Source organism: Taeniopygia guttata, chromosome 30 (assembly GCF_048771995.1).
Source record: "Taeniopygia guttata chromosome 30, bTaeGut7.mat, whole genome shotgun sequence".
Lineage (NCBI taxonomy): Eukaryota > Metazoa > Chordata > Aves > Passeriformes > Estrildidae > Taeniopygia > Taeniopygia guttata.
The window spans coordinates 2126727-2141322 of record NC_133055.1 but is presented as its reverse complement, the minus strand read 5'-3'; the positions used below and the strand labels follow the sequence as shown (position 1 = coordinate 2141322).

The following is a 14596-nucleotide window of genomic DNA, read 5'->3' as shown; positions in this document are numbered from 1 at the left end:
TACAGAGGAGGGCAACGAGGCTGGTGAGGGGCTTGGAACACAAGCCCTGTGAGGAATGTTTGAGGGAGTTGGGGTTGTTTAGCCTGGAGAAGAGGAGGCTTAGAGGTGACCTTATTGCTCTCTACAGCTTCCTGAAGGGAGGCTGCAGACAGGTGGGGGTCGATCTCTTCCACTGGGCAGCAACTGGCAGAACAAGAGGACACAGCCTCAAGCTACATCAGGGAAGGTTTAGGTTGGATATTAGGAAAAAAATTTTTCACTGAAAGAATAATAAAATACTGGCATTGTCTTCCTAGGGAGGTGGTGGAATCACCATCTCTGGATATGTTTTAAAAAAAGACTGGACTTGGCACTTGGTGCTATAGTCTAATTGTGGTGTTAGGGCATAGGTTGGACTTGATGATCTTAGAGGTCTCTTCCAACCTCATTATTCTGTGATTCTGTAATTCTGTACCTGGCCCGGGCTGCATACCTCCGTTTAAAAATGCCCCACCTTGATAGTTTAACACAGTCTGCACTGCAGGGTATTTTGTTTAATCAAAATGGGGGCCCTGCAGCTGGGAGTGGTGTGACACTGACACTGACCAGCTGCAGCACCCCAAGTTCTTCTGACATTGGGAGTGATGGTAAAGCACAGAAATCTTCTGACACTGTAGCCTCTATAACTGTAACAGGGTTTGGTTTCTCCTGACGGGAAATCTGAGTGAATCCTGTCACACTGATCGTTGTATTCCCGTGTCCCACAGCACAGGTTTCTGTAACTGTCCCTTCATTGACTCCGTTACGAGGCTGAGCCCATTGACAGAGTTCTGGCCACCCCACAGGGTGGGCCCTCCAAGGGAACCCCATTCCTCCCAACTTCAGCTGAGAACATACCCAGCAATTAGTGACACTGTGTGCTTTGGCTACCTTGGTCTTTAAATTTCCAAAACAATTTGATGACTGATCCCTTGGTGAAATTCTGGAGGTGTTTTGGCAAACGTCAGTAGTACTTTAGTGACACCGTTCTTCATTCTTTTTGCTCAATATCATTCAGGTTAGGAACAATAATTCTGTTGTCCATGGAGCTGGCAACTTTTTAATTCCAGAATAATGCCCCCAAGGTCCTTTAGTGTTCAGCTTTACCATGTTGTCTGTGGGTAACAAGGCTTGGTGGGGCCCTTTCCTCTTTGGCTGGAAGAGGGCCAGGACCTCTATTTAAAGAAAAAAAAAGGAAAAAGAAAAAAAAACCAATTAGCTGAATTGTAAAAGATACAAATAAAATCCAAGTGTTAGTGAAACAACTTCTCTAACTTTGCATTAAGAGGTAAATTATCTTTTTAAAAAGAGAACTCAGTTATTTACATTGTAAATGTGCTGATGGCATGGATCCATCTTACTGACCTCAGCAGCCTTTTTTACAGTTTTTGGGGTTTGTTTCCAACATTCTTTTTTTTAAATTGTGGTCGAAGCAATAGGAAATTGATTGGGGCCCTTCCAGCTCCAGGCAGGACTGGGAATCTCAACTCTGTCAAACCCCAAATCCTTTAGAAGATGACCTTCCTTCTCACTCTGGGAATGAGCTGCACATTCCCTCTGAAATTGTCAGGGGTTTCTCACGGATGAAAAATCCCACTTACGGCTTTTTGCTCTGGTTTGGAAGTGGGAAGGGCAATTCTCCATCCATTAGCTCCAGACTGCACTGCCTCAGGAACACGGCTCACTTGCCAGGTTTGGCCCACTCGTGGCACTTCTAGAGGAGGAAGAAAGTGCAACTGCACAATTCCAGCCAAAAAGAAATGAAGAATGAATAGTGGAGATCCAGGCGTTCCTGCGGAGATCCAGGGGTTCAGCTGGGACTATGGGGAGTTTGGGTCCTTGCCAATTGGATGTGTGTTCCCAGCTGCAATCTCCTGGCCTGCAGGGGAGTCTCACTCACCTGCCAAAGCAGAAAGCTCAGGCACTGTGCTCAAACAGGCTCGTCTGATGCAAAGCTGTCAGAGCAATGTGAGGGCAGAGCCAGCCCAGCTGTGCCCAGGGCAGAGCCCAGCAGAGCCCTGGCAGAGCCCAGAGCAGCCTCAGCACCCGCAGAGCCCGGCTGCAAGGAGAGAAACCAGAAACTGCCCGTCAGCTGAAGGCTCCTGTCCCCTTGTCCCAGCTGCCCACAGAGCCCAGGCCATGCTGGCTGTGCCCAGAGCTGTGCCCAGAGCTGCCCATCACTGCAGCCTTTGGGAGCAGAGCAGGAGGGCAGGACATTCCCAGCCTGCAGCAGCCACAGCACATCCAGCCCCTCAGCAGCTGCCCAGAGCAGGAGCCTCCTTGTGCTTGTTGCTGTCTCCCAAAAACTCTGATCCCACCATGCCAAGCAGACGGGGACTCACCTCACGCCATCCTCCGCTGGGAGAAAAGCTGGTCCCAAACGATGTCCTCAGCCTTCTCCAAGGGCACGGCCCATCCACGCTGCAGCTGCTCCCAGGCACTTCCCAATCTCGACTGGACCTGACATAGAATGCTTCCTCTAGAAAAACAAACAACAAACTGTTGAAAAGAGATTAGAGACGAGGGGAAACAAGAAAAAATCTCTTATTTCTGTCAGGGGTCTGAGGAAGGTGTTGGGAAGGATGGATAAATATAATTGCCTGGAAAAGATTTACAATAGTACAGCCAGGATGAAAACAATCCCCCCTACTGGCTGGACAATACCCTTACCTACAGATGGGTCCAAAAGCCAAAGGGACTGTTCCATCTCACCCCCCAGAATGTATGGTTCACCCCACACCTGTAACCCTCCCCTGAAACATCAAGTGTCTGTAAGCCCAAGTCCTGTTCCAGCCCACCTTGAAGCCCCCTGATAAGGGATCTCCGGGGGGCCAGAGGCTCTCTTGGATCCTCCCCACTCTTGGAACTCCGCCCTCTTAGATCTTCCACCCTCCCCTAGAATATCCTCTCTCTCCCATCCCCAGCACCTTGCCACGTGCTGCGTCTGGCAGCTCCAAGCAAGACCTTTCACCATCCCTAATAAAACCTATATTCTAAGAGCAACCTTCAGAGATCTCGTCTCCATTCATCAAAACCGTCCTGGAGCCCAGCGATTCCTATAGGAAGGCCCAACCCCTACATGCTAGGGAAAATCCCACCCATGGGGGAGAGAAGCCCACACTTTCTCTCTTCCCTCCTGCACTGCCCCCCAAAATAACGGTGATCCCAAAGCAAACAAGGGGCGTGGAGCAGCCCAAGCCCTTCCTTGCCTGCAAAGCAAAGCAGCCCCTGCACAGGTTCTGGGGTCCCACCTCTGCTCGTTCCATGGGGGTTTCTCTGTGCCGGGCTGGCTGCCCCAGCCCCAGCCCCAGCCTCAGCCCAGGCCATGCTGGGTGCTGGGGGCTGTTGGCAGGGCCAGGAGCCAACTCCCATCTTGTATCCAGCCCAGCCCACGCCCCCAGCCCTGCCAAAAGCAGCTGGGCAGCCGACTGAAGTTGCATCTGCCTCAGCACAGGGGGAACCTTTTGTTCCCAGCCAGTCTGAGCGATGCCCAAATCTGGGAGCATTTCCCCGGCTGTGGACTCATCTGCAAATTCGCTGTGGAGCCTGGCTTTGAAGACGGTGCCAGAAGTCCATAATCTTCAGCTGCCAGTGGCCAGGTTGAGGAAGAGGTGTCATCCTTGATGTTGTCGTCGCTGTCTCCAGCAGCAGCAGCAGCACCACCTGGTACAGCTTCTCCAGGGGCTCCTTCTCCTTCCCTGGGGGTCAGACCAGGCTGTCAGGGTTCTGCCCAGGGTCCCAGCTGTCAGGGAAGGAGGACAAGCAAAACCAGCTCTGATGGCAGCCACCAGTGCTGGGCAGAGCAGCTCAGCTCCAGCACAAGGCTGCGTGTTCCCACCCAACAATCCCAGTGCATTGATACAGGCAGGGAAAAAAGTCTGGGTTTCCTTGCTTCTGATTGCCAGGGCATGTGTGGAGCTGCAACTCACCAGGGCCCTGCAGCAAAGTGTGCATGTGGCTCTCTCCCTTTTTCTATGGCAGGTGAAAATCCTGTATCCAAGGATCACAGAACAGGTCTTCTAATGAAGGTCTGTCCAAGAAGTGCATGGATAAACACCACCTGATAAGATGTTGGCACTCTGGGCAGAGAAACCAGAAACCAGAAACTTCTCTCAGCTAGAGAAGGCTCCTGTCTGCTTTGCCCCACTCTTTCCATGCCCAGGCCATGCTGCTTTTGTGCTCAGAGCTGTGCCTAAACTTTCCCATCAATTCCCTGTTGTGGAGGAGAGCAGGAGAGCAGGACATGTGGCACCTCCTCAGCGGCTGCCAGAGCAAGATGCTCACGAGCTGCTGCTGTCTCCCAGCACTGGTATTCCCCCATGGCCAGAGATGAGGATCCACCTGGAGAGAGCCGCTGTGGCAGCGAGAGCTGATGGTCCCAGCTGATCTTCCGGCCCCTCCTGAAAGGGTGCTGCCCACAGACCATCTGGTGCAGCAGGATGCCCAGGGACCAGATCGTTGCTGCCTCACCATGGTACCAGCCCAAGTGGGTCCATTCTGGGGGGCTGTATGACAGTGTTCCTGTGGAATACAGATGGAGTTCATCAGGGGGATGCTGCTGCTTCCAGAGCCTGGCCCCAGCATCCCTGGGCATGCAGGGGCCACCCCAGTGGCACACGGGGCGACTAATGCACTCTCGCCAGCACCTGGGACTTGTGTACAAACTCAGGGCTGGACAAGAAGCCACTGGTGTTGGAAGAGGGCAGCAGAAGCCCCGGCAAGGCCTGACCATGACATGCAAAGCAAAAACCCACTCAGGGCTGGGGGAAAAATCATCTCCTTATCCTCCCTGCCTGCAGTGCCCCAAAAATATTATGAAGCCAAGGCAAACAAGGTGAGTGGAGCAGCCCAAGCCCTTCCTCTCACCTGCACACCAAACTGGCTGGTGCACTGGTGCTGGCCCCCTCCTCTGCTACCCCCACCCACGGGTGCTTTTGTTGGGCTGGCTGCTGCTGCTCCAACCCCAGCCCCAGGCAGAGTGGTGGGCAAAGGCTGCCAGCGGGGCTGGAAGATGCCTCCCCACCCAGCCCCGCTCAAAAGCAACTCAGGTGAAGACTCAGTACCCTGACTGACAGCAAAAGGGAGAATCCCCGCTGCCAAACCCAGCTTGGCCTGTGAGATGTTGGGCCATGAGATGGCGGGACCGAGAGCACACCCCTGCCCGGGCTCACCTGCAAAGTGAGTGTAGGCTGTGTCTTGCAGGTAGGTGCCACAGCCAAAGTCGATCAATTTTGCCTGGCCAGTGGCCAGGTCAACCAGGATGTTCTCTGGTTTGATGTCACGGTGCAGGACCCCACGGCTGGTGCAGTGCCGCACGGCCTCCAGCACCTGGCGGAACAGCTGCCGTGCCACCTCTTCAGACAGGAACCTCCGTGCCCGAATGAAATGCAGGAGGTCCTGAGACCGCTCCGGCCGCTCCAGCACCATCATGATGTTGTTGGGGAGCTCAAGCCACTCCAGCAGCTGGACCACACCAGGGAAGCCAGTGGACACCTTGTCCAGCAGCACGATCTCCAGGGGTGCGCTGGTGCCGTCGGGCTGCGGGAGGACCACGGTGCCACCAGTGGGACTGATGTCCTGCCAGGGCTGGGGAACCCCTCAGCCAGCCCGGGATGCTCTGCGCCCTGCGCTGGCCCCACGCCCGCTCCCCATCGAGGGGTCCTGGTGGCTTCCCCCATGCCGGGCCTCGCCTCATCCCCGCCCGGCACGGCCCGGCTGTTCCCGCTGGCCCCGCTCACTCACCAGCTCTCCCCAGTGCCGGACGCGGTTCCGTGGCACCCTTTTGATGGCCACCTGCAAGCCAAAGGCAGCAGTGGACAGAGCTTTCCACCCGTCCTACTGAGCCCCATCTTCCTCCTTCCTTCTCCTCCCTCCTCCTCCTCCTTCTCTTCCTCCACCTTCCTCCTCCTGCCCCCTCCTGTTATCTTGTAAATCAATTTCTTTGGCTCCTAGAAGTCTGGAAGAAGTCTGGATAGTCCCGATAAGGAGGCAATGATTCTTCTCTTGAAATTTTGTTGTCTTGTTCTGCTATCTGTATGCAAAGAGTTTCTTGGTTATCTTATCAATTCCTTGAGCTAGTTACCAGAAGTATCTTACATAACATAGTTTCTATTTTAATATTGTGCTATAGCCTAAAAATTATATCTACCACACTACTTAAAAGAGATTAATACAGCATAACTTTCCAACGTAACACATATAGTATTCATTTCAATATTTGCAAAAAGCCAATCATATAATATACATCTATAACATTCCTGTCCTGGGCTGGACCTGCACAGGGGCTGTGGCACCATGGCTGGGACAGCACAGAGGCACAAAGGGGCCACGCAGCCGCTGCCGGGGCTGGCAGCAAGGCCGGGCACAGACAAGGAATTGCTGAACATGGCCTGCGCTGGCCAGGGCTGGCTGTGCCAAAGGCAGAGCTCAGCTGCCCTTGGGGGCTGCAGGAACACTCAGGAGCCCAAAGAGCCTCCATGGCTGTGCTGGAGACCAAGGCTGGAGGAAGGAAATGCAGGGCTGATGGGGATGGAGAGGGGGATTTAATTTCAGCAGACACATCAGCTTGCAAGGTTCTCTGCTCTCCCTCAGCTCCTCTCTGAGAGATGCCAATCCCAGCTCAGTGCCTCAGGGCATTGGGGCCCTACAAGTGGCACTGCCTGTTCATGGGCACACAACTGACGCCTGTCTGGAAAGGGTCACAGGTTTTAATACTTGTACATTAAATAATATACAACCTTCATCAACCAGGTCATTGCAGTACTTTTAAGAAATGGCAAAGTTTTCCCACCAGGAACAGAAATTTCCTGGATCTACTAGATTCTTCTACTGATGGCAGGAGAAGAAATACTGATCTTCCCCTCTACTTGAGTCATCAATATTCTGTCTATTGTTTAATCTCCTTTTTCCTTCAGGTGTTTCCAGCTCTCCTGTTTAAATGGACATGTCTAAGGACATCCCTCCACTAGACCTGCTGGATCTATGTCCTTCCTATTGCTCCCAGATTCACTCCTCCAGATGCTCTCTGGTCATTAAAGGGCCTCTCAATTGACTGGTTTCATGCTTTGAGCTTCAAGGTGTTGCTTAGTCTTTAGGATGTTTAAATAAATATCACATTATTCAATATAAATATCACATTAGTCAACATTTTAATTGTGTTTATATCTATCCTAGAATTACCTTTTCTTATGTCTTTGTCTAAAACTGTTCCTGTACGATCTTGCAGAAGCAAGGGACCTTATAAATAATATGGAAAGCTGGACAGGACAAACGCAGATCCAATCAATATGGATATTCATGCATTCTCCCTTTATTGTTTAAAAGATGGCAGTTTACATATGCTTCAATATAGTTTACAATTGTGAGCACACTCTCATTGGCAAGCACACATTGTTTGTCTTTGTCTTAAGGTGGTTAAAGTTTCACACTGCAAACCTATACTAATTCACACTCAGAAAGCCCATTACACTGTGCTTACACCTTAACATAATTTCTGCCTGCGCCACAGACTAATTCCCAACTGCGCCATAGGCTTCAAAGGCCTCACTGAGGCCCATATCTGAGGCCTAGGCTGGGGGTAGCTCAACCTTCACTCCAAATATAAATTGTGTCCTCTCTCTCTCAGAAATTCTGCTACACCTTGCAGTGACTGCGTCTGTGTGCACACAGGAGTGACTGTGCTCAGGAAATGTGGCAGAAATGCTGCTCTCTGAGGGGTCTGAGTGCCTTGGACAGCTGAGTCAGTCAGGCCTGTAAGTGAGGTTAAATCACAAGGCCTAAGCAAAGTTAAATGTTTCTAGTAGTTGTTCTTTTGCTAAGTTGCTATGTTTAATATAAGTTATAAGCTGAGCTAAATACTGTTAAATGTTATTCCTCTGTTAAATTGCAAAGTCATAGGTTATAAATTAGCTTAAATACTGTTAAGTGCTGTTCTTTTGCTAAATTGTAAAGTTTAAGGTAGAAGTTAAGATTAAGGTATAAGTTAAGTCCTGTTAAGTTTGAGCTCTGTTAAGCTTTTAGGCCATGTTCTTTTTATCCTTGCCCTCGCTGTCCTTTTGTCACACTCACACACACACACACACACAGAGGGACAGCTCTCTGATTATTTCTGCTTTGATTGTCTGGATTTTGTTGGGGTTTTTTGTTGTTTTGTCTCCTTGTGTGCCTGAAGTGTCCAGTCAGGAGTAAAGTGATGCTTGCCAAGGAGGTTTGTCATGTTGTTGTCGGTGATGGAGAGAGACGGGTAAGACTGATTCGGTGATCAGAATCCATTTAATTGTGGGATACAAATGCTTATATACTATTTTAGGGAAACTAGTAATGTGTACTACAATAATTAGGTTAAAATCACATACACAAACTTATGCATATAATAACATACCCTGCTTGCAGAGTTTAATGAGATTTTCTTTTTCCAGGAAACCTCTCTGATTTAATCTTCTTGCAATCTAGATCTAATTTTCAAAATTCCGTTTGCTTTTGCCAAGCCATCCTGTTATCAAATCTCTTATGTTAACCAGGTCCAAAATCTATAATCTGTCTTGTGTCCCCCAACATCCCAACATGTTGTCACTTAATATAAAATCTGGTTTTTGCTAGTCCCTTGCCAGGAATTTTTTCAGCACTCTCAAACCCTCGTTGGTAACAGGGTGAAGGAGCCCTGGCCCAGGCTCTGGCCCTGGGGGACACAGGGATGCTGCCGGGGGGTCTGTGTCCCCCTGTCCCACCCCCCACGGCCCCAGCCCCCATCCCTGTGTCGGGCTCTGGGGTTGATATCATGGAAAATCCTCTGGGGGAGGCTGCGGCACCAGGGGCGGGGAGACCCGGGGGGACAGGGGACCCCGCTGTGCACGAGCAGTGTTGGACTTCTCTGGGGGAACTGGGAGGGGGGGCTCTCTATCTAAATGTTTTAGCAAGGAGTCATGAATCCTTTTATGCTTTTGAACTGCCATTGATGCCTTAGCAATTTTAGCTTTTATATTTTTTCATATATTTGTAATCCTGCAATTCTTTAGTGTATAACTCTAAACTCCATATAGAGTGTTCACTGCTGCTTTCCCATTCTGGTCAGAAAAAACAATTCTTCTCCAGGCCTGGGAATCAAGGGTGCCTCAGTGTTTCAGGCCCCCACAAATGTAAACAAAAGTGATTTCGGGGGTAGCAAACTTGGGGTAAATTACTTCCTTACCTGAACCTATAACTGGAAGATTAACCCCCACTATGCAAATCGACCAAACGAATAAAAGTATGAAAACCTGTGACCTGTCATCCATTCTTGGGTGTAGCTCCTGGGGGAGCTTCATCTGCCTGAAATGTATTTGAAGGCCCTTCAATAAATACAACTGCTTTTTATATCCTTAATTTTGTCTGGCCTCTCATTTTAGGTTGTCCCAAAAAAGCTTCAGTCCAAAGCCCTCTCTTTTCCCTCTTCTCCCCCTGTTGGGAAGGATAGATAAATATGATTGTCTAGCAGAAGAACCACAATAGTACAGCCAGGATGAATATCATGCCCCTTACTGGCTGGACAATACCCTTACCTACAGAGGGGTCCAAAAGCCAAAGGGACTGTTCCATCTCACCCCCCAGAACGTATGGTTCACCCCACACCTGTAACCCTCCCCTGAAACATCAAGTGTCTGTCACCCCATTGGCCCAAGTCTTGTTCCAGCCCACCTTGAAGCCCCCTGATAAGGGGTCTCCGGGGGGCCAGACGCCCTCTTGGATCTTCCCCTCCCCTCTTGGAACTTCCTCCCTCCTCCTGGATCCCCCCTCCTGGAGTCCCTGCTCCCCGCTTTGTCTCATCCCTCACCCATCACTTCAGGCCTGGCCATGTGCTGTGTCTGGCAGCTCGAGGCAGGGCCTCTCTCCATCCCAAATAAACCTTATCCTCCAAGGGCAATCAGCAGAGATCTCTCGTCTGTATCCTCCCAAACCGTCCGTGGAACCCTCTAACGTCATTACATTGCCCACCTTTCCTATCGTGCCCTGAATCCCCAGCTCCCACCCCTGATCCTGGTTTGGGGGATCCCACTCCCCTCCCACTCCTTTTGGGGCTCCCACCCTGCTTTCCTCCTTCTTACCCACATTTCCTACCACCTTCCCCTTCCTGTGGTCCCTGCTCACCAAGTTCCCTTGGCTCCCATCTGGGATGCTCCCAGCAGCACCAGTATGCCCCCAGCTGCCCCCACAGGCCCCATCCACAGCTCTGGGCCAGTGCTGACAGCCCAAAAGCAGCCGTGCTGTGCCATGGGAGGCTCCAAAATCATCCAATGCTGCTTGATGCTATCAGAAGAAATGCCTGGACAGAGCAGGTGAGACTTTGTGGAGTTTAAAGTCAACAAATCTCCTCTTCCCAATGAATTCCTGATGTTAGTCTCTGTCCTGATGGATGCTCCTGTTCCTGCCCCTGCATTCATCCAGGTACCCATGGGGATCCAGGAGGGCACAGAGAGCACCAGCCAGCTGTATTCCCAACATGGATCACTGGGAATGTGGGTCACCAGGGCTCTGCCCAAAGGGGATCTTCTGATGGGGGATGGAGTTGGAGCAGCAGACAAAGCTCTTCCTGCAGTCAGGGCCCTCACAGGGCTTCCCTTACCGGTGGCTCTGTTGGTGTTTGGTCAAGTGAGAGCTCCTGGAGAAGCTCCTCCCACACTCGGGACACTTGAAGGGACTCTCCCGGCTGTGGATGCGCCGGTGGGTGAGGAGGCTGAAGTTGCGGGTGAAGCCCTTCCCGCAGTCGGGGCAGCGGAAGGGCCTCTCCCCTGTGTGTGTGCGCTGGTGCTTGAGGAGATCCGAAGTGCTCCGAGCCTTTTTCCCACACTCAGAACACTCGTAGGGCCATTCCCCAGTGTGGATCTTCTGGTGGGAGGTCAGACTGCACCGAACGCTGAAGCTCTTCCCACATTCAAAGCATGTGTAGGGCCGTTCCCCGGTGTGCACGCGCAGGTGGGTGAGGAGGGTGGAGCTGTCTCTGAAGCTCTTCCCACATTCCCCACAGTTGTAGGGGTGTTTGTGTTCCCCCGTGTGGATCTTCTGGTGCGAGAGCAGGTGGGAATTCTTGCTGAAGCTCTTCTCACATTCCAAACACTTATAGGGCCGTATGCCCATGTGCACCCGCTGGTGGTGGAGGAGGTGGGAGCCGTGCCGGTACCTCTTCCCACATTCCCCACACTCATAGGGCCGCTCGCCTGTGTGCACACGAAGGTGGGCCAGGAGGTAGGATCTCCACCTGAAGCTCTTCTCACATTCTGAGCACTTGTGGAGCTTCTCCCCATCATGAAGCTGCTCATGGATCCCCAGCTCTGAGCTCTGGCTGCCTCCCTGGCCCAGGGTGGGTCTTTCCTCCTCAGATCTGCGTTTGCAGCCCCTCCTCCTGGGCTTTTCCTCCCCACTGGATTCCTGTGCCATGGAGCTGCTCAAAACGGCCTCTTCCACGAGGTTCTGCTGTGGGGACTTGTCCTCCCTGGTCTCCAGCCTCAGCTCCTTTTCTGGGGGAGAAAGGACAAGGAGAGGGTGGGATTTGCCTCAGGGAACACCAAGGAGATCTCTCCAATGCATCCCCAGCAGGACAGCATTCGCAGCGGGGTTGTCCTGCAGCCAGGGGCCATGCAGGGGTGAGAGATGGAGCAGGAGAGAGGGGGAAAGGGGCAGTGACTTCTTCCACACCTGCCTGGGGCTCTTGGGGCATTTTCCTCTTCCTCACGGCCTCCTGCTCATCCATCCAGCCAAGGTTTGGGGGAAAGCAAGCTGTGAGAGTGTTGGTTGGGTATTCTCTCTGCCCAAGTGACTCTAGAAGTAACCGGACATTTTGTATCCATAAAAACCTTCAGATCAGCAAGATTTAGCTGAAAAAAAACCCTCAGAAATACCAAGACTGAGACCCTCAAGACTTGAATGGTTCATGATCATTCCAAAAAAAAACTTCTCAGGAGTTCCCCCTCTCTGGTCTCTCCACTCTGGACTTCTGGGGGTCCTGCATGTATTCAGGATTGTCCTCTCTGGGGTCCTCATCCTCTCCAGGCTGTCACGGGTCCCAGGAATCCCTGGGGTCCCCCCTCTCTGCTCTTCTGACCTTGGGCTTGTGGGGTTCCCCCTTCTCTGTGCTGCTGGGGGTTCCCTGCAGCTCCTGGGGGTTCCCTGGCTCCCCCTCTCTGGGCTCCCACCTAGCGACGCCGGGGCTCTTGGGGTCCCAGCGCTCCCCTTTCCCCGACTCTGCTCCAGGCTGTGGGGAGCTCCAGGGCTTCCCCCTCGCAGGGTGTTCCCGTCTCCGGGCTCAGTCCTGGGGATCTCCTCTCTCTGGGCTGCACACTTCGGTGTCCCAGTGTTCTCCCCTCTGCCGCCCTCTACCACAGAAAAGCAACCTCCAGGGGCATCCCCCAAAATCTCCCCAAAGGCCGTTTGACCCTTAGCTTTGGAGTCCTTCGAGCTCCAGAAATCCCCCTCTCCCCTAAAAATACCCTCCCACGGAGCCCCCGGGATACCTGGGCGAGCTCCCCCTCCGCGGTCACCTGCGACATGGTGGGGGGACAATGCCCCCGGGGGCGGGAGGGCTGCGGACACAGCGAGGGCTGGACCATGCGGTCCCCCTGCTCCCACTTCCTCCTCCTCCTCCTCTATCCCAGCTCTTCCTCCCGTCCTCCTCCGCTTCCTGCTCCTCCTCCACCCTCCCTCCTCCTCCTCTAATCCCTCCAGCCCTTGTCCCGCTGCTTCTCCATCACCGCTCCGCCATCCCCTTCCTCCTGCCCCGTTCCCGCAGCCCCGGCAGCCCGCGGCAGGAGCGGGGATGGAGCCGGGACAGGTCGGGATGGGCAGCGCGGGGCTCTCGGCTGCTCCCAGCCGCTGCGGGCGGGGGGAACCCCACACGAGGAAAAGGAGAGGGAAACTGGGAAAACTGGGGGCTGCAGATCCAAACTGGGGCTCGGTGGGGACCCTGGGTGGGAAATTCCATCCCTTTGAGCTGATGCCCGAAAGACAGGCTGGAAATAAATCCCCACAGACCGCTGTCTATGGAGCAGGTATTTGTTTATTGCAGCACTGGTGGTGAGGGGATTTCTGCACCTAACTCACCCACCTTTGTCCCATGCTGTGCTTTATTTATACAGTAAGTGTTGCTCAGTGTCACTGTGTCGCTGGAACATTGTAATATATGATTACAATGTTCCAGCGACAATATAAATATATGATTTAGAATAGATTCGTGCTCAGGACTAAAAAATACAGTATCTTTTTAAATGGAACCAAGTGACGGGAAAGAGCAATATACACAGGATGAATTCCTGTCTCAAAACATGGTTATTCTGAAGGATTATTTCGTCTGGAAAATAGATATTGAACGATAAGATGAATATTAGTTGCCAAAACAAGAGATTCGAAGGGATTACAATCAGAGTATTCCGGGAAAACCTCTGTTTAGAAGCACCACAAGAAAAGACCATAAAATGTGAAAAGAGGCAAGATCAACGAGAGGAAACAGGAAGACCCCCCTGGAATCCCACTAAGTCTGAAGAGAGTGAAAAAAAGACCCTGTGAAATCAGTACCTTGTGAACTGCCAGGGGTACGGAGCTGCATAGTCCGAACCCAGTTCACCCAGCACCGATCGCCTGGCTCGGTGCTGATTTGCTTGTGGCTTTTCCAATTTTACTTTGATTTGTTTTAATACATTCCTTTAATTATTAAATTGGCTGATTCATTTGTAACAAACACCATCACAAATGCGCTGGAACTCATTTACATTGTATGAGCTTATGGTCATTAGGTAGTTCTTCTCCACTGCACTTGTGCCTCCCTAATTCAGGGTCTGACAGGAGTCTGTGATTGTCCTGGTTTTGCAGGGGAGGCATTTTAGGGAAGGCTTCCGAGGTCTTCTTGGCATCTGAACTTTTCAACTTGGTCTTCAGAGCATGTGCATTATGGTGTTCCCTGGTGTGTCTGGTCCTAACCAGCCTAAATTCTTTGTTTTGTGGCTAATTGCCATTGCACTTGCCAATTTCTCATTAGTACTATGCCCTCTAAAACTATCCACCTGGCGAGTTTTTTTCTTCTTTTTCTGGTCTATTCAGCATTAACCAACTAGTTAACCATATACTAGTCATTACATTGAAGAAAGTTATTTATATCAGGTTATAGAGGTATAAAAGTTCTGATTAAGGTTATGTAGATATCAAAGTATGATTCAGATTATATAGGTATAAAAAGGTATGATTCAGGTTATTTGGGTATTAGGTTATATAGAAATATAAAAATCCATGATTTAGGTTCAGTTGATATCAGTTTATATAGATATATCAGGTTATATTGATATCACTCAAGGTATATCAGCACCTTGTAACTTTGATCTAAGTTCGGTTGGCACCAGGGCTCTTCCCAGAGGCCTGGAGGTGTTGGAGCGGGACTGCAGAGACAGGTGAGGGATCCCAAGAGTGGGATTTTGGGGATAGGGTCCGTGGGTTTGGGAATGTGCCGCTCCCTTGCCGGGGCAGGGTCACACCCGAGCCAGGAGTGCAGGGCAGGACCTTGCCCTGACCCCAAGCACGGTCCCAGCTGCAGGATCTGCTTCCCACCGGCCTCTTCCTCCTG

The 14596-nt window shown here is 51.6% G+C and overlaps 2 protein-coding genes and 1 long non-coding RNA gene across 3 annotated transcripts in view; 1 reads left to right on the top strand and 2 right to left on the bottom strand.

Annotated features, from left to right (window-relative positions):
• LOC140680256 (uncharacterized) overlaps positions 1–14596 on the top strand; it is a 1118524-nt gene that overhangs the window by 1087733 nt on the left and 16195 nt on the right. The window lies entirely within an intron of this gene.
• Positions 993–4530, bottom strand: LOC116807604 (uncharacterized). Its single transcript, XR_005978338.2, has 6 exons — positions 4360–4530; positions 3948–4097; positions 2361–3760; positions 1919–2077; positions 1620–1732; positions 993–1193 (listed from the first exon to the last, which is right to left on the bottom strand). It is a non-coding gene; the product is annotated as an uncharacterized lncRNA (long non-coding RNA).
• On the bottom strand, positions 7309–12645 carry LOC121468297 (uncharacterized). Its single transcript, XM_041711744.2, has 3 exons — positions 12501–12645; positions 11686–11808; positions 7309–11507 (listed from the first exon to the last, which is right to left on the bottom strand). The coding sequence occupies exons 2-3, from the start codon at positions 11738–11740 to the stop codon at positions 10612–10614; spliced, it is 951 nt and encodes a 316-aa protein (XP_041567678.2). The 5' UTR covers positions 11741–11808; positions 12501–12645; the 3' UTR covers positions 7309–10611.

Coding starts and splice junctions, on each gene's coding strand:
- LOC121468297 (XM_041711744.2), bottom strand. CDS start 11,740: ATGGATGAGCAGGAGGCCGTGAGGAAGAGGAAAATGCCCCAAGAGCCC. Junction 11,508..11,685: donor GCCCCAAGAGCCCCAGGCAG/GTGTGGAAGAAG, acceptor TTTCTCCCCCAG/AAAAGGAGCTGAGGCTGGAG.